The sequence below is a fragment of the Amblyomma maculatum genome, chromosome 11 (assembly GCF_055883805.1).
Source record: "Amblyomma maculatum isolate TAMU_Amacu chromosome 11, ASM5588380v1, whole genome shotgun sequence".
Taxonomy (NCBI): Eukaryota; Metazoa; Arthropoda; class Arachnida; order Ixodida; family Ixodidae; genus Amblyomma; species Amblyomma maculatum.
In genome coordinates, this window is record NC_139354.1 from 104,445,797 (window position 1) to 104,464,485 (window position 18,689).

Sequence of the window (18,689 nt, forward strand, 5' to 3'; positions counted from 1 at the left end):
CAATCGCGTCACAACACTCCAAAACAGTTCGTACCACGTGCACATTAGCTGCGATGCTTCGACCTTTAATGCCGCACGTCTGGTGTGGCCCAACCAGACTCGGTATTACACTTGAAGCCTTTTCGCCAGCACTTTCATGTATATTTTGTAATCCACGTTGGTGAGGCTTATCGGCCGATAAGAACCCACCAACAGGCGTTTTCCTGGCTCATCATACTTCGGAATCAAAACAATGTGCGAAGTAGAAAACGAAGGTGGGACCTGCTTACGTTCGTATGACTCATCTAGCACTTTAAGCAAAATCTGGGCTGTGTAATCTTTAAATGCTTTGTAGAAAGCAGCGCCAAGCCCGTCAGGTCCTGGCGACTTTCCCATTGGAAGGTCGTCTATCGCACTTTCTATTTCTGTCAAACTTATGGGTCGTTCTAGACGCGTTTTAACATCCTCATCGAGCTTTGGCATTTGGCGCAAAAATTCTGCCTGAAAGCCATTTTTGACTTCGCGTTTACGGCCAAGCAATTCATTGTAGTGTTCTATAAAGGTATTTTTGATAGTAGCAGGGTCACTAGTTACAGCACCTCGGTTGTCAATTTGCCGTATTTCCTTTTGATACGCGTGCCGTTTCTCATCTGACAGCGCTCGCTTAGTTGGCGTCTCCCCCGCCCAAAATTTTTCCGACCTTGCTCTTATCACTGCTGCCTTATACTTTTCAGTGTCAATGTTTTCAAGTTGTCGTTTCAAGGCTTTTATTTCTTGTGCATATCTTCCCGGCTGGACGCTATCCATGCTAAGCAAAAACTCAAGCTCCTCGTGCATTTCTTTCTCTTTTCTTTTTTCCTCATATCGAATTGCGCTTGCAGTTTTGATAGCTAAAAGCTTTACTCTCTGCTTTAGCTCCTCCAACTCAACTATATAGCTTTCGGCCTGCGTCGAAAGTAATTTATCGAGTTCTTTCGTTGTCTCTCTTACAAAACTGTCGTCCTCTAAAAGCTTCACGTTAAATTTCCACAGGTGCCAGTTAAATCGTGACTTCCGCTGTTTCCTGCCAAATGTTCCAATTACTAAGCAATGGTCACTGAAGCTTACGGGCTTAACGTCATACTCTGAGCACAATGAAGCCAGTTCAACAGAGACATAAATTCGATCTAATCTGGCGTGGCTATCCCTTTGAAAATGCGTGTATTTAGGGTGTGCGTCGTAAGAGAACAAATAGCCAACGTCTTCGAGATTACACTCATTAATTAAATAGTGCAGCAGCTGAGCACTCTTATCCCTCACTGGCAAATTTTTTGCGCGGTCCTGAGCGAAACAAACACAGTTGAAGTCTCCTATCAATATTACTACCTTGTCGCACCTAAGATGCATTTCGAGACTTTCGAAAAATGTTCTGCGCTCGCTCACCGCGTTCGGAGCATAAACACAGACAACACGATAACTATAATTTGGAAACGAAAAGTCAACAGCAAGAAGGCGACCGCAATGGGAAGCCACAACGGAAGCAACGTTGATGCCTAAACTTTTACGAATAAATAAAACGCAGCCACCCGACGCGCCGACGGAATGGCAGACGCATACGTCATACAAAGAAGAAAAGGACGACGCCATACGATCAGTTAGCTCTTCACTTTCAATCTTAGTTTCTTGGATAGCAATTAGGTCAAGGTCATTTTCAAGAATTAGGCGTCGCAGCTGACTTTGTCGTCTTCTTGCTCCCAAACCCCGGACATTTAAAGATGCTAGACGAAGTGTTACATCGAGATTAACCGCCATGTTTAGTAACAAAAGCCCCGCTAATAAGAGTTCGTGGCGGGTAACAAAACACTAAACTCACAGTGCATAAAGCCTCCATGCAGCGTTCCCCAATCCAGTCTTTCGCAGGCGCCGTACAGATCACAGCCAGCACCGTCTTTACTGAGTCCACCTGGCCACACAGGCCAAAGGATTATGGAGGCGGTTTCACCGCCTGCCTTGGCTCGGACGGGACGTTCGGGTTCGGCCGCGATTTGACGGCCGGCCGTCTCCTCCCGGTTGTTTTTGGTGGCGGCTCCCCGCTGCCACTGGCGTCCAATTGCTCACTCTCGGTATCTTTCTGGTCACGGGGCCGCTTTCCGGGAAGTATACCGGCACCGACGCCAGCTGCTCCCTGAGTAACGTCCATTGCGGGTGCTTCGGCGCCCTCGATGTTCGATTCGTCGTCGTTCGTCGCGTTATCCAACGCAGATTCCTCTTGGTCGGTAACTATTTGTTTGCTCGGTGGGCTAGCGTGAACACTAGGCTTCTGCGGCACAATGACTTGAAGATTAGGCTGCAATACTTCCTTGTCCGCTGGTCCTTTTCCTGCTTTCGAAGTCTCCTCAGCGTCCGCCTCATCCATGTACAGCTCGAACGCTTCATCGCTTTTGCCGGGACCGGTGACGCTTGCGTATGTGCGAGTGCACTGACTCTCTTCGTGTCCGAACCGACGGCAAGAGCTGCATCGCGGAATGCGGCACTCACGCCGTATTTGACCTGTACCTTGGCAGCGCAGGCAAAGCGGGGCCCTGCCAGGCACTACCACTAGAGCCAATTCGCCACTGACGCTCACCTGATGCGGAAGGTCGTCGAGCTTGACACCTGGATTCAACTTGAGTGTCACAAGTCTTGTTGTTGAACCCTTATCCGACACGCCCTGTGCTCTCCACTTCTCCTTTGCAACATCTGTCACCTTCCCGAAAGCAGCAAAGGCGAGCCGCACGTCTTCGTCTGGTACACTGTGCAGCAACCAGTGTACCTTCATTCGGACGTCTCGGTTAGCAGGATCGATGACGAGACACCGAGCACCTTTAACCTGCAGGTCTGCAAAGCGAAGTATCCTCTTCATCGAGTCAGCGTCCTTGAAGGTCACGGCCCAGACGTGGTTCATGCGGTACGCCCCCAGGGCGATAACATCCGGCATGAGCGAAAGCGGAGCAAGCGCATCACGAAAGTCTTCCACCCGGTATGGGCGGGCCCTGATGTCACCGTGCAAAAAAACAGTATTTTCAACAAATCGACCTGTAGGCAAACTTGGCAGTACAACCTGATAATCACTGTCCGAAACAAAAAGCCTGTTTCCGCGGCCAGACATGACCGCTGTACCCGCTCCAACGGAGCCCAACATAACACGTCCGTTCGCTACGGCGGCCGGAAGTGGAGTTCCACGCTGCACCTTTCAGTAACTTTATTTATATGCATAATATAAATCTGACTATATGAACGCAGCCAGTTGCACCACGCACTGACACTTCGCAGTAATGTGAGTGAGTTGACTTTTCAAATTTCTTTTCGTTTCAGCCGAGTTCCTCGAAGCTTCCCATGACAGCACTTTCATTTGAGGTTAAGGCTTCAAATGTCTAGGGAATAAACAAGAAATCAGCATATTTACAAAATCAACTGCATTCCAGGTGGCTGTCAATTAGCGAACCATCGGGCGACTCGATAAAGCGCACAAAAGTGAAAAGCAAGCTTCGTTATTTTATCGGCCGCACTGGCAGTTATGAAGGCACAGAATGCAAACCTGAGCTGCGCGCTGTGGATGCGGACCGGACTTCGCATGCATTATCACGTGATAACATCTTTCGAAACGGGCTGGACGTGAGCATATTACAACACACTTGTGGGATGTCATCTTCTCCTGCTCTACTAGACGCCGCGGGATTGGCAGCCACTTTTTCAGCGTGAAACATGCACCTCGGGCGCACTAGGCAGCCGTATTGCTCTCTGCACTAAGCACTACAATTTCGTACGATTGTGAAAAGTACTTTAGGTAATCATGTCCTTGTCTTAAATCAAATACACAATTGTAAATGCAACCTACGTACAAAAGGTTTCAAAGAACGTATTTGAACTATAGCGTTCGGTATACATGCATTGCTCCTTCTCCCGTGTCCTCCATCGAAACGCAAGCTTATCCTTCAAGTTAACAAGGCTTCATAGCATGCAAAACAACCTTGCTGTTCTAGGTGATAGCACTTTCTGTGAGCCAGTCAGAGTGACGTGCAGTAATGCTTTACATGATGCAAGTGACCCTTGTAAAGCCGATTAGGATTGCAAACGAACGATCGCATACACGCGTATACCTTGTTTTCGTGCGCATCTACGACGGTGCGCTCCTGCAGAAGGGTACGCAGCAACATGCTGGCATCATTCTGAATAGAGCTTGGTGCTAGCAGTGACTGCTATGATGTTAAAAATGAAACAATCGCTTGTGATCATTCCAATGCACCTTGCGGTGCAAGCACGGGTTCCACGAAGGCGCACGTCGACAGCGTACTCGATGGGAGGCGCGGGCTGACTGAACAAAACATGGCCGCCGCGCACAGTTTCTGTCTCTTTCACCAGATGGCGCTAACTTTTGTAAAGACTCTATTGCAAGCCGAACGCAACCTCGACGCCGACGCCATTGCCTGGACCCACGAAACGCGTCGCCTGCTTCGAACTGTAAGGTCAAAAATGGAGTGCTGTCTCTTAGTGTGACGCATTACATCTAGCATTAGTATTTGCAGGTTGTGTTAGTTTTTTGTTAATTTTGTTTGCGAGTTAGCTTCTGTGTGTGTGTGTGTGTGTGTGTGTGTGTGTGTGTGTGTGTGTGTGTGTGTGTGTGTGTGTGTGTGTGTGTGTGTGTGTGTGTGTGTGTGTGTGTGTGTGTGTGTGTGTGTGTGTGTGTGTGTGTGTGTGTGTGTGTGTGTGTGTGTGGGTGTGGGTGTGGGTGTGGGTGTGGGTGTGGGTGTGGGTGTGTGTGTGTGTGTGTGTGTGTGTGTGTGTGTGTGTGTGTGTGTGTGTGTGTGTGTGTGTGTGTGTGTGTGTGTGTGTGTGTGTGTGTGTGTGTGTACATGTGCGTTCATGTGGGTATGGCTGGGTAAGGCAGCTTTCTCCGGAGAGCCGTGACATAGCGAGAAGTGGCATGTACAACACGGAAAGTTTTGAATGACTTCAGTAAATCTGCGTTTACTTTTTCCCGACGCCCTTTATTTTTTTCTCTCTTTCAAAAAAAGCCGTTTAACAAAGATTTGCTCTCTCTTTCTCTCTCTCTGGGCATCTCAAAGCACCACCGTCCTACCAAGAGATTTGAGGTATCTTCGGCTGGACTAAATTTAACTAGAATTTTTTCGCTTAATTATTCGCTTTACCGACACATCAAATTAGCCCCAGCTTAATTTTCACTCTGCTAATTTCGTCCTACTTATGTGAATTAATTTCAACATTTTTCATGAAGCGCGTTGTAGTTATTTTTATCTCAAAATTCTCCAATGTATGTCAATTTATGAAACTCCCAATATTCCTTGTCTATCACTGTTTTCAGAAACATTTTGTCTTTTTGGAGATCACAGAACTACCTGTTTTATTCACTGTACATACCCACATGTTCGTAGTCTCCGCCAAATCCTCTTTCGGCAGAGTGAAGCACTGAGCTCTTATGTTGTGTGACACTTTTCTATATGCTTTTCTTTGACTTGTATACTTAGGAATTCAAAAATAACATCGACCTATAATAGCTTTATTCACAGCTTTAATTTGCAGCATTTTGAGGCCTTGCCACATTTCCTGCCAAAGAATGGCCACTTGCTAAACCTGAAGGCTTCGACAGCACTAGCCGCTTTTAGTCCAGGAAGTATTTTAGCAGCATTTCGGGAAGTCAAGTCTCAGGGTGTTTGATATAAATTTCTTGGCTTTCTTAAGGAGTCCTTTCTTCTCACTCAGGGGGCAACTGGGTAAAAAAAATTTAAAATGTACATGGAAGTTCACAAAAACATCATTATGACACCGAGTGCAATATGAATATTTCTCAGGAAACACCAGATATAAACTATCTGTCACAATAAGCTGCCGTTACCAATCAAAGCATCGAAGTTGCCACAAATGGTTCTCTTGCGTAACAGGGCAACCGCATGTAATGGTTTCCGGCATCATATTAAAAAAGATCTCAGAAAACTTCTTCGAACCTTCCAAATATATGGCTATATATATATATATATATATATATATTTATATATATATATATATATATATATATATATATATATATATATATATACACCAAAATGAAATCATGGCCACGGTCAATAGTAGTGAAAAATGAAGACCAACGTTTGAAACAATTTATTGACGTTTCGGCTGTGGTACAGCCTTTGTCAGAATATATATATATATATATATATATATATATATATATATATATATATATATATATATATATATATATATATATATATATATATATATATTCAAAGTTTATTTTGTCAACAGCTTCAGTAATAGTATTCCCTTCATCAGCACCATTCTCGAAACTGTCGACAAAATAAACTGAAAACGGACAGTCGCGTCTGTCGTAAAGCGCTACTATCTATCTATCTATCTATCTATCTATCTATCTATCTATCTATCTATCTATCTATCTATCTATCTATCTATCTATCTATCTATCTATCTATCTATCTATCTATCTATCTATCTATCTATCTATCTATCTCTCCTCTCTTTCTCTCTCTATATATATACAGTGGGTATAGTGAGGCTGATGATGATTATATATATATATATATATATATATATATATATATATATATATATATATAGTTACAAACTGGAATCCAATTGAAGGAAAGCGCAGCAGGGAGCGGCAGAAAGTTAGGTGGGCGGCTGAGGTTAAGAAGTTTGCAGGGGTCAAGTGATAGAGGTAGGAAACAACTTAGGTGAGGCCCTTGCCATTGCCAATGCATTGGAGAAAGTGTGGCGGAAGTCACGTCAAAATTTTGGGTTAGCCAAGTCGGGCCATTAGCAACAGCGACGGTGTTGCTATGAAAACTCGGGCCACTAGCAACAGCGTTGCTAAGGGCCCTAGGTACGTGAGCGTCGCGGAGAAAGAGTATGCGGAGGGTAAAGGAGGAGGAGAGACGCTGCAGCGTCCGGTCGCGGCGCGGCCGCGCCGGCTTCAAAAAAATGACGTCAGGGCCTCTCCTAAGAGTTCTTTCCTTCCTCCATGGGCCAAGTTCACCCGCCTTCGATCAGCACAGTTTAGCCGCCTTTCTCCCTAAATTGCCGTTTACATCCCTATGTCGCTATTTCCACCCGTCCCAGATGGCGACTATCTCGCTTGTCCCGTTACTGATGTCATGCTCCAGCGACACGTCACCCTTCCTTATCTAATTGTGCACATCTCCCAGAACCGCACCACTCTCCCTGTCCTTAACTTCAGCTTTTCAAGTCAAGTTCTGCCCGAGGGAATTTCAATAGCTGCGCTGTCCCCGATGACCGATTGTGCCATTTCAACTCTGTCTACAGACCATCCAACTGCCGTCCCTGCCAACACTCCCTCGTCCTCCACATCGCGCCCTAATCCGCTTAACAGCATGATTGCAGCTTATCTCCAACCTGAATTCGCCGCTGACTTACACAAGCTTTTGCTTACCTACAGTGACCTTTTTGACTTCGGTACCCGCCAATTGGGTGGAACTTCAGTTGTCAAACACCGCATTGACACCGGTGACGCCAGTCCTATTCACAGGTGGCCCTATCGTGTTTCGCTTGCAGAGCGACACGTCATTCAAACGGAGGTCGAAAAGATGTTAGCGAACGACATAATCGACCCTTCCAGTAGCCCTTGGGCATCCTCTGCCGTATTGGTCAAGAAGACGGATAACAGCTGGAGATTCTGCGTTGACTACCGTCATGTGATTAAGGTAACCAAAAAAGATGTATATCCTCTTCCGCGCATCGACGACGCGCATGATAGTTTGTACGGAACCAGCTGCTTGTACATCGACTTTCGTTCCGGCTACTGACAGATTTTTAATGGCGAATACAGCTAAGTTTCTGAAATCTACCAAGGATAGGCCCCCCCGCCGGGGTGGTGCAGTGGTAAGACGCCCGACTACTGTGCCGGAGTTCCCGGGATCGCATCCTGGCCTCGGCGGCTGCGTTTCGATGGAGGCGAAACGAAGTGGCGTCCGTGTGCTGTGCGATGTCAGCGCACGTTAAAGATCCCCAGGTGGTCGAAATTACTCCGTAGCCCTCCACTACGGCCCCCCTTTCTCTCTATCCACTTTCACTCCCACCTTCATCCCTTCCCTTACGGCGCGGTTCAGGTGTCCACAGAGCAAGTGTGACAGATACTTCGCCTTTCCTTTCCTATGAACCAACCAACCAACCAACCAAGGATAGGCGCATCAGAGAACTCCTAGGGTATGTCTAAGAATTCTTTGCACTTCGCAAAGTGCACAAGTGAATATGTCGCACTTGTCCCCCATTCCAGTATTCTATCCAATACCTGGATTTATATCCGAGCTTCAATACCACTGCTGTTTGCTATTCATGGCCTTATGCCTTGTATTCACAGTGTGACAAGCTTCTTCGGGATTCTAGCCACTAATAAGCTAGCAGTATGATGCTTTGAAAAAGGGAGCAAGTTTTTTTGCGCTTTATTTGAACTACAGCATCTCAATAACGATAGAAAGATAAAATTTGTGGCTTCCGTTGCTAGCCGCTCCCTTTATTTTCTGTCAAGTGAAGAACTGAAGTTTCCCGCCACAGCTGTTAATATTATGTGAGTTGGAGTCTTTATGTTGATGTTTTGGCACGCACCTGACAGCCTGGTGCTGAAGATTAGGCATATAAGAGAAAATGAACCAACCCCTCTTTACAAAAAACACCAACATGAGGAGAGTTGTTCCTAATAAACAAATGTTTAGAGAACCATCTTGAAGATATTGAAGAGAGCGGCATTAAAATCACATGGCAATGCAAGGAGCATGAGAGCGCAAAACATTGCGTGAAAGGAAGAAATAAAAATCCAAGTTTCAGACACCGAACTTTCTTTACATCTTCCCACAGAATTGATTATTTACACTGTGATGTAGGAAATAGTACCAAAGATATACAGTGAGGGGGACCTTATCATGCACAGAATATGCAGGATCTTTACCGGGAAGCGGACAAGAACTTCTTGAACAAAATGCGCATAAACTTATCTGTCCGAAAGATTTTTGCATTCTACAGAGTAGCCAAAAACAGCCAAGAGGAGCCGACTCCATAAAAGTTCATAAGCCAACCAACAGTGCGAGTGTTTCAGCACGATATGTGTAGCGGCATTCATGAAAAGGCGTTCGTTCTATCCAATGTCGGGGGGACGAAATGAAAATAAGGAAAAAATAGGATAACGTTCTGAAAGCACTAATTCGTAGCCTAAACGCCGGAGAAAGATCTTATCGCTTCTGCACAAGCTGCATGGAAACACTACTTAGCATCTATAGTAGTGCCAGCTAAGCATAGTCATGACATATAGTGCTTGTAAATGACAACCATGATTGGGGTCAGTCATGACCAGATTGTGATGACCTTTGATATTTGACCGTTGACAGGACATTTGATCTTGATCTTTGACCTTACCCTTGAAGGGGGCGAACCCGCATTCAAAGCTAGCTCCGGTGAAAAGCTTGCAGCATGTGCCGCAGTATGGCTCTGCAGTCGCGAAGGCAATTTATAAAAGCAGAAGTCTAGTTGCTGATAAATTTGTGTCTCACTTCTGCCATCTTCTCAGAGCTAGGCGACAGAAGAGCACAACTTGAGCAATGCTGCTTTCGCTCGATATTAGATTCTGATGCGAAATTGGCAGCATATTATCCTCACCTCGTGAAAAAAAAAAAAAAAAAAACGGGATATGGTTTCAAAGCACAGATTTTCTCTGATATATTTAGGAGAATCGCCAAGACAGAGATATATTTGTATTTTCCTCTGCTCTTAATAGCTAGCTTTGTCTGTCCATTCATACCACTTGGTTCCTTGTGAGTAACTGCACCATTTTATTAAATAGCTCAACTATTAACCCCACAATAAGAAAACCGTGCGGTAATAACAAGTTTACACTTGTTTAAGAAATATATGGCTTAAAGCGCACTTTGCAGCCTTGTTGCGGCTGTTCTTTCGCAGTACAAGGGCTTTGTAACACCTTATGTCTACACAATTTAAGATCAGCGCTTGATTGAATTGCTTCTTTATTCGTGTTATCAGGACTTCGATGCATAACACACAATTTATCTGAATACAGGTGCAGATGTTCAAGTCTCGTTATAAATTTTGGGAAGGATACTCACCTGGTGATGTTCACTTGACCGTTCATGCAGTAAACCTGCACACAGGGATCGTGCATATTTTCTCTCTCCCCGTTTCTCACTATTTTTTCATAGGCGAAGCAGTCACCTGCGAAAAGTTTCCTCTGAATGTTCTGATGTGACTGGATTAACATTGGCACCAATGAAAAAGAAGTATGTTTGCGATTTATGTGTCTGAAAAGTATTTCCCAGGTATGTTTTGGAAAATTCAAAATTTGGGACAAAGGCGGCTGGCTCTGATTTGATTTTAGCCTTAGTGCTACATTCGAGGCTACGGCGGACACCACGTAAAAGGCAGAGTGGTCCAGTCACTTCAATCATAAGTGAAGGCTTTATTTACCCTTTAAATTTTCACTTTAGAGGGCATGTTGTAATTTCAGAATTGTAGCTCTCCTGTAAATAGTATAGCTCTTTATTTAAAAATGTTGTAGAAAAAATTCTTACAAGGCCCTCTAATATCACCCTGATAGGCAGTTTCACACTCTATCACAGAGCCTGTGATGTCGACAGCTCCACTAAGAAATTTCGTCGCTCTGCTCGCATCACCTGAGTGCCAGACGGGCGCGCAGTGGATCGTTATGAATTTCGTTTCCACATTGGTCACATTGATATCCCGCCGCGTCGGTACCCAATGTGCTTGCAGCATTGCGCTTTCACTCCAACTTCAAAGCGCTCATTAGCCGAGCGATCTACGCAGGACACGCAAATGGCGCCCGTTTTGTGGATTAAACCACCCAACAGGATCACATTTGTGGGCCTTGTTACGACCGCTGCAATTTTATTTAAGAAAATCTGTTTTCGCTTCTATACTATTTGAAGCGCGAGCTCCAATTTACAAATACAACATGCCCTCTAAAATAAACACTTAAGTTGTTAATTGACGTAGCTATTTATTCATAGCACTAATTGAGCATTCTGTCTTTTCGTGTCCGATGTAGCCCAGAATAAAGCCCAAAAGCTAAAGGTATTCTACAGTCAGGTACCTCCTTTTTTTCATTTTGGACTTTCAAAAAAAAAAAGAAAAACATCCTGTATAGCGATAGATAAAAACAGGCGTTTAAAATAAAGTGCCACAAACGAATGATCATGATTTAAGCAGAGCCCATATAGTGTAGCTGGAGTAATACCCCAGTCACACGGTCATTTTCAAAGGCGATTGAGTAGATAGCCTTCGAGATTTTCAATCGCGATCGAACTCGAAGGAGTAATTGTGCCGCTGCTACACGGCAAAACTCGAAGGCTATTCAAATTTCTGGTGTTCGGCGCCAAGCTTTTATGGCGCCACTATCGTTGCTTTCGGTTTTGCTTAAAGAACTAAAATCTTTCTATAAATGTAAAATACAAATTAACTGTTACCTTTTTCGAGTAACTGCAGGTGTTTAGTTGTTTTTCAAGGACATCTTTTTTTTAACGCGTTGGCGGTCATACGACTGTGCTTTTCATTGTGTTTGTTTTTCTCGGCGGCGCATGCTACAGTAGTAGAGAGTACATAAATAATACGCCTAAAAAAAGAGCAATGCTATTTTAAAATTATGGCGGGTATTAATATTTTACCGCGTAACTTAAAGATATAAAATTATAACGCTTGTTCACGTTGTTGTATCGTAAACGCGCTGTGCACGTGTGTGCGTGACGCTCCTCCGGTCGACGCTAGCAACCTTGCGCGACGTTCGAAGGCCTGCGAAATCTCCGTTGACTCGATATACTATAGACTTAATGTCCATTGAAAGCGCCCGTGTGGCAGCATTCGAAGACCTTCGAGTCGATAGGAAGTCGGTTCGAGGGCCTTCGAAATGCCTGTGTGACAGCGGTATAAGTTTCTGCTTGCTGCTAAACAAGATTCGCGCCGGTAAGTGAGAGAGGAGAATCCCCATCTTTTCAGCGCTGGAGTGTAAATGTTATGTCAACTCCACCAGATCTATATACTTCACTTCTGCCGTGATGGCCCTTCTGTGCTTAATTTAAAGCTCTATAAAGTCTCACTCGAGCATTAAAGCAGCGCCCACCATGCGGCGTCATCAGACAGTTTTAGTTTCACGTACGTGAAAGCTTCACGTACGTGAAGCGCCTACGTGCGACCAGTGCGCATGCTCAGAACGTGAAGCGTCCGCGTGAGTTTCATGGACGTACGTGAGATTCGGATTTTCCCGTTGCGGTCCTCGCGTTGCTGGCGTACTCATAGCGTTCACAACATGACGGCGCCCAGAGCGCCCTCTTCACAGCGAGAACAGCTTCTTCGCTGATCTCTCGACGCAATATCATGTTTTAAACTTTTGTATTCGCCTTCAATGTTCCCACTCACCCTCACACAAAGGTTCAAGCGATAAATCGGTTTTGCTTTCCAGATAGAAGGGCGATATTGCAGCGGTTAAGCCTAACGAAGTAGCATTTGCCGTTGCCATAGCAATGGTCTCGCGAGACTGGCTTGGCTTGGACTCATCTTGTATTAGAATGGCTATCCTGAGGCTGGACCAATGGCTTGCTTTTAACTCGTCAGAGTGGCTGCAACAGTGTCTGTATTTGTTAATCGATGGCGCTAAGAACGACGTATGCCGGGCGTTGCGAAAGTGTAATATAAGGGTTTCAATGTCGTCTTCCGTCGTTCCTCTCAATTTCAAAAGCTGGCGGCGCACTTCGACGCTGCTGAGAAGAGAGAGAAATTCTAGCCGACCAAAGGAAAGATTCTACTTGAAGTATTTTCGTAACTATGACAAGGTGCAGATTGTTATTATTGGGATTTCTACAAAGATTTGTCAAAAAGGCATGGCTGAAACATGACACGGTTTCTTCTATTTCCACGCACAAAAGAGTCGTGCCAGTCATCATTCCCTAGCACCGCGTTTGTTAAAGGAAGAAAATGGAGGTAAGGTTTGTATTTCTGACCGCAGTTCCATCACTTCCTGACTATTCAGGCCTCATTTCTATGCGTACAGTAGCGTTTAGCATTGATTGCGATCTCTTGACGGAGTGCAATCTCAAGATGAAGCGGGCAGACAGCATCGGCACGTGGTTCTACTTGAGTGTCGTTTTTTTTCCCCCAAAGTATGCGCAATCACTTCTGAGCTAAATATCGGGCAACTCATCAGCAGCACGCGCTGATGATCCTTTGCAAACGTGCGGGTAATTAAAAACAGCCCACTTTTATATCACAGCTAGCTTGTTGACAGCTTTTCGAGGTCCCTTCCAGCACCGCATGTGCCTGATATGTTCGTGGAAGCAGTACGAAGCTTTATTAGAAGATACAACGTGTACCAGTGAGCTGCGTAATGTCGCATACTGGTATGCAGCACACTGAGCCATGTTTCCTTCGATGCGTCCAAGCAAAGAATAATCGAAGTTGTTCCTATATGGCCTATTGTTGTTGTACCGGTTGCAGCCTCGTCACTTTACATGGTTCTGTCTTGTTTGGAGATACGAATGAAATTAGAAATGAAAGCGATGAGGCTCTTCTAAGAAACCACATTTCAGAGCTTGGTTATCTCATGAAGCTATGGATGCGGTGAAGCTGAAGTTCGGCTTTCAACACACGTTTGTTTTTAATCACAAACTTTTATTGTGAGCGCACGATAAAAGAGAAAGGTTCTCTACCTCTGCTAAATGTCATATGACTCAAACAGCATCCGGTAGGTGTTCGAATCTAGCACAATAGTTCCGTCAATGCCTAGTAAGGATTGCAGAGCTCGGCAACGGCGCTTCGCCTACTGTTCATTTGTCGTGTGGTATCTGTATACTGCTGCACACTTTCCATAGAATTCTTCGTTTCACCAATGTGCGATGTCTGGTACTCAGAGAAATAGTTAGTACATCACGCATTGGGCCCTTTTTTCACAACAGTGACTTTTCGGGAGGCGCGGGAGGCTTGAGACGGAGTTTGTCGGTGAGTGCATTGTTCGGTGCCATTCCTTCCCAGGAATATGAGCGCCGAAGTTTCACTGAGGGCCATGTTGTTTCTGCTAATAATGACACAAGGCTTTTCAAGGTGCCTTACTCTATACCTCAGCACGTTTTCAAGCATATCCCAAGTTCCCCAAAATGGAAGTGCTGCACCGTTTTTGGGCGCATCTCGTACGAATACAAAGGGCGAAAAACTCGATGGTCATTCGAATGGAACACGCATGCCATAGTGACGTTCACAAAGCCGCAGAGAGCTGCGATCAGCACGCAGCGCAACGACGGAGCCGCATTGGTAGCTTTCCCGGTCCTCAAAACGTCGTCACATGACTCATTGGCCAATCACAGGCCGTGACGCGATCTACGGTTAACGCCGTCGCGCGGGCGGCATATTTGTGCTGAAAAAAAAGGCTATTTCTGCTTTGCTTTTCTGTGTAATTCCAATCTGATATTGGAGTTCGCAGCATGTGCAACTGTTGGTTTCTGCTGAAAGCCGGCATTTTGAAAAAAAAAAGTGCCGCAGTGTCCTTTTAAGGAAAGTAATGTCTCCAGATCCGTCTAGGTTGAAATAAATGGATGACTACCGTACTGAAAAAATTGTATGAGTTAATAACCTCACATTTTCTCACACAATTCACATAAGAAATCACATACAAGCCGCATATAATTGCATAAGGTCTCATATTTTCTTGTACATTATCATAACTTATGTACAATATTTTATGATAATGGTGTGCACCGTATGAGAGTCTATGCGATTACATGAGATTTCATGATGTTATTGCCCGGTAGAACTTTTGGTTTTTCAGTAGGGTATAGGCGGATGTATAGCGTATCAGGCATTTTCACACTGTTAATGGCAGTTTGCAAATGTCCCTGAAGAGAAAAATATAAAAGTTCAATATTTCCAGCGCAGCGCTCGCTGGTTGAGAGTAAACATCCATTGTTAATAAAAACAACGCAAACAGAAAGACATACGTGGCGTTGCGCAATTACCGGCGGGCTGTAGAATGTTTCTCCCAGCTAAACCTCTGAATCCTCGCTGTTCAATTTTCGCACACAAATTGCATTTGGGCTTTAGTATTTTTAATGCCAAATTTGTTTGGGTTATTTGCCCTGTTCGATCAAAAGAAGTCGGATGTTCTTTCCGTACGCGGCGGCGGCGGCGATGCAAAAGAAGCCGTTGCTCTAACGATAACACCGGTGGCGCCATCTCGTGTAACAACCTTCTGTCGCCTCTCGTTTTGCTGTGACAAAGTTTGGGTAGAGTTGAAGAAAGCATCAAAAGATGGCGCCTCTGGTCTTAGCGTTGGAGCAGTGGTTTCTTTTGTTTCGCCGCCGCCGCATAAGGTACGAACATCCGAAATATTTTGCTTGAATCAGGCAAGCATCCCAAATAAATTTGGTATTAAAAAATACTGACGACAAAATTCCATTTCTGTGCGAAATTTGAACTGCGAGAATACGGTCACGGCCACTCAATTGAGCGGCAGTGCGCTCCATTGAGCGGCCGTGATTCTGCATAGCTGAGAGAAGCATTCTACAGCCCGCCGGTAATTATGCAACGCGTTTTAGGACAAGATAAAAGGAGGCTTCTTCCTGTTTGCGCTGCCTTTATTAAAAATAGATGTTTACCAGCTCGCTCAGCTCAACGAAGTATGTTGTTGAGAGTAAACGGATGATAACCAAACGCTTTCGATCAAATGAACCAAAATAATGTGAGCTAGTAGACAGGCAGCTATAGGAGGATTTTGAGAGAATAAAAGACAAAAGCATACTTAAGGGCATAGTTGACAGCTATTGATTTTATAGTGAAAGTGAAGAATTTTAAATGGACGTGGTCAGGTCGCACAAAGCTCCAGCAATGAAAATCGATTCGTGTTTACGGTAACGGCCTGATTTCAAGCAGTTGGCTGCCTAGCAGGCGGAAAGAGAAACAGTTGGAAGGCTGTATTAGAGCTTCTAGTTCGCGGGGATCAGTCGGCCGCACGGAGGCGGCACAGGCTGTTAGCAAAAGGAGGGCGGTGGTGGTTTGTCATACGTATACGGGGGCTTTGTTTCTCTTTCTAGAAAGCTGCATAAGGTCACACAGCAGTGTGAAAACAGCGAAACTGATGCCATCAAAATTATTAGCAGGGATTCATGAATCATCCGCACTGCACAAATATATTCTGCGCTCAAAATGTTAAACAGTTTATTGTGAATATTAAGATCGAAAGCTGATGTAAAGATACCTAAGACTGCATATGCACCCACCGCGATGTTAGCAGCTTCAAGCGTTAGGCGATGAAGCGAGAACTAGTGAGATGACTACCATACCTGGACCAAGATGACGTCTTTTCTTTCCGAACAAACCTCCATCACACTCAAACACAGCAGCCACCAGCAAGACGGCAAAGATGACAAGGAGGTTCCGCATATTAGGAGTGTCCTTCAAAGTGTTTGGCCTCGATTCCGTTGCAGGAAAAGTCCAACCGCTACGCATTTATATACAACGTCTTCTGCTTGAAGATAACTAATATCCACTATGTGATTAATATGCAAGTAACGACATGAACACTTTTCTTGTTATGCATCGCTCGTTTGTCAAAATTTTGCCATCATTACCCCACAAAAAATTTCATAAATAAACCATCAAGCGTACCTTATTTGCACTTATTTGCGACAACGTCTCGAGTACTGATTTCGATTAATCTATTTCACTTGTGGTTGTGATAATTAGGTGATAAGGTGGCGGAATCCACGACGCCTTAAATATAGGCATGTACGTTTTCCGTATTGACGTAACTCTTGGGGAATCGATAATGTGCACTCAGGAAGAATAAATGCAAAACTAAAGATGTATTCGTGAGTTTCCAGTTACTTTATATTTCCGTTTTATCGGACATTATGCAGCGTATTATAAGTTGAGCTTCCTGAGCCAGCATGGAAGCGAGATGACTCATGCACGGAGGAAGTGGCATGACCATTTTGCTAAGTTTTGAATTATTACTGGAAAAGAGGGAAAATATTGAAAAATATGCGAATCCGCTTGCCTACAATGCAAGCTTGTTTTTTGAAATAAACGCTATTTACCTTGCAAACACTAGCGGAACGATCCAATTAAGAAAATCTATAACTCAAGATGCTACCCCCCCCCCCCTAAAAAAAGCATTCAGACATTAGTTATAAAGAGATTATCATTTTTTAAATTGGGTCAAATTATATGCAAAATACGAGCAGATAATATAATTTTTGTATAATATTCCAAGATGTGTAGGCTTGTCACAATTCCACCTAAATTACTCAAATAAATGTTTAAGCAGTGAAACACTCATATGCACGTTGTTAATACAAAACTATTCTTTTACCACATGAAATATAAAGTATGAAAACATATAGAAAAATTCCTAGACATAGGATTATAGATTGATAAAAAACATACGTTCTTAACGCGCAATTTATTCCCAGGAAGATGAGTGTCTAACATTGCTTGTGTCGTTATGGAAAGTAAACCCCATAAACCAAACCAAACTGGCCAACTGACGCACATGTTATATTTTGTTTTTGACGAAACTTCAAAACGTTTCCGATGATCCAAGCGTTTTTTACTTGATTCGGGCTTCTGAACGATAATTGCAAGATTGCATCGAGGAATTGCAATCATATATTGCAATATCTATCCACGTGGGGAGAGTATCAAATTCATATGTATAGAAAACGTTCTAAGTTTGGGCTTACGTTTAGTTTTAGACTGAATGCAAGACCCTATAAGGTCTTCAACGTTCTAGTTTCCGTACATAAAAGCACGTTATAAAATTCAATCCATGAATTTGATATTTTTATTCAAGGATATACCCTTGTGTCCTGAACACTGACAGTCAGCCTAAACATTTCAATGATGCACACAAAACTGCATCGCAGCTCTTGGATGTATAAAACTATTTATTAGGTTCCAAAAGGCTATTTTAGCTCTTACAGCGATGCTCTTGTTGTCGCAGTAAATGCACACTAGTTGGGAGTTAACGATGAGTTTGTATTAAAATACCCCTGACATTTTAGACCCCTTTCACTCGAAAATTCGGGGTTGGCATTTACGATCTCTGCGGTGTCCGCTCTATTAGTAAAAATCCGCAGGCATGCTTCTAGCAGTTGCTATTAGCATGTGATATGGCGTTGCACTAATTGCTCATCGAAGTCTATCATCTCAAGATACCACGTGGAGTGGTCGCGTTGCGTGAAGCTGGCAACTCGCTCTTCTTTTGGGTTTAGAGGTTGACATCATAGTCCAGCTATCAAAGCCCCCTGGAGTCCCACCAGTGCACCTTCAAATTTTGAATTGGTGTTCGTCCAATAAAACGGCAGCTACGCTGGTATTTTCTGCATTTGCATTTGTTTATCGCTCTGCAATCTGTATTCTCTTTATTCTAGCAAAATAAAATTTAGAAAGCCCAAAGTAGAACTAATTTCAGGCAAAAAAAATGGAAGTGAAACAAAAACCCTTTTGAGGAGACATAGTGCTATTTATTTTGTATAGTGCTAAGGTACTTACATTCGGGCAAACATATGGGACATTTTAAACGTGTTTCGCGCAGCAATACATTCCAGCGTCTCTTCTAAACTTCACTGAAGGGACAAAGATAACGGAAAAGACGGACAGGAAACGGACTAGAACACATGAATTTAAACAATTAT

The 18,689-nt window shown here is 44.0% G+C and overlaps 1 protein-coding gene across 3 annotated transcripts; it reads right to left on the minus strand.

Moving 5' to 3' along the window:
* Window positions 1–211: 211 nt before the first annotated feature.
* LOC146174545 (uncharacterized) lies at window positions 212–16,515 on the minus strand. Of its 3 annotated transcripts, none has more exons than XM_084583705.1 (3): window positions 16,335–16,515; window positions 10,107–10,212; window positions 212–3,371 (listed from the first exon to the last, which is right to left on the minus strand). In XM_084583705.1, exon 3 carries the CDS (start codon window positions 3,137–3,139, stop codon window positions 1,943–1,945), a length of 1,197 nt encoding a protein of 398 aa, XP_084439831.1. In that variant the 5' UTR covers window positions 3,140–3,371; window positions 10,107–10,212; window positions 16,335–16,515; the 3' UTR covers window positions 212–1,942. The 3 variants fall into 3 exon arrangements, with proteins under 3 accessions (XP_084439831.1, XP_084439833.1, XP_084439832.1); XM_084583707.1 differs by having other exon boundaries at window positions 3,183–3,371; window positions 16,335–16,497; XM_084583706.1 differs by lacking the exon at window positions 212–3,371 and adding an exon at window positions 5,500–5,725 and having other exon boundaries at window positions 16,335–16,493.
* Between the last annotated feature and the right edge of the window lie 2,174 nt (window positions 16,516–18,689).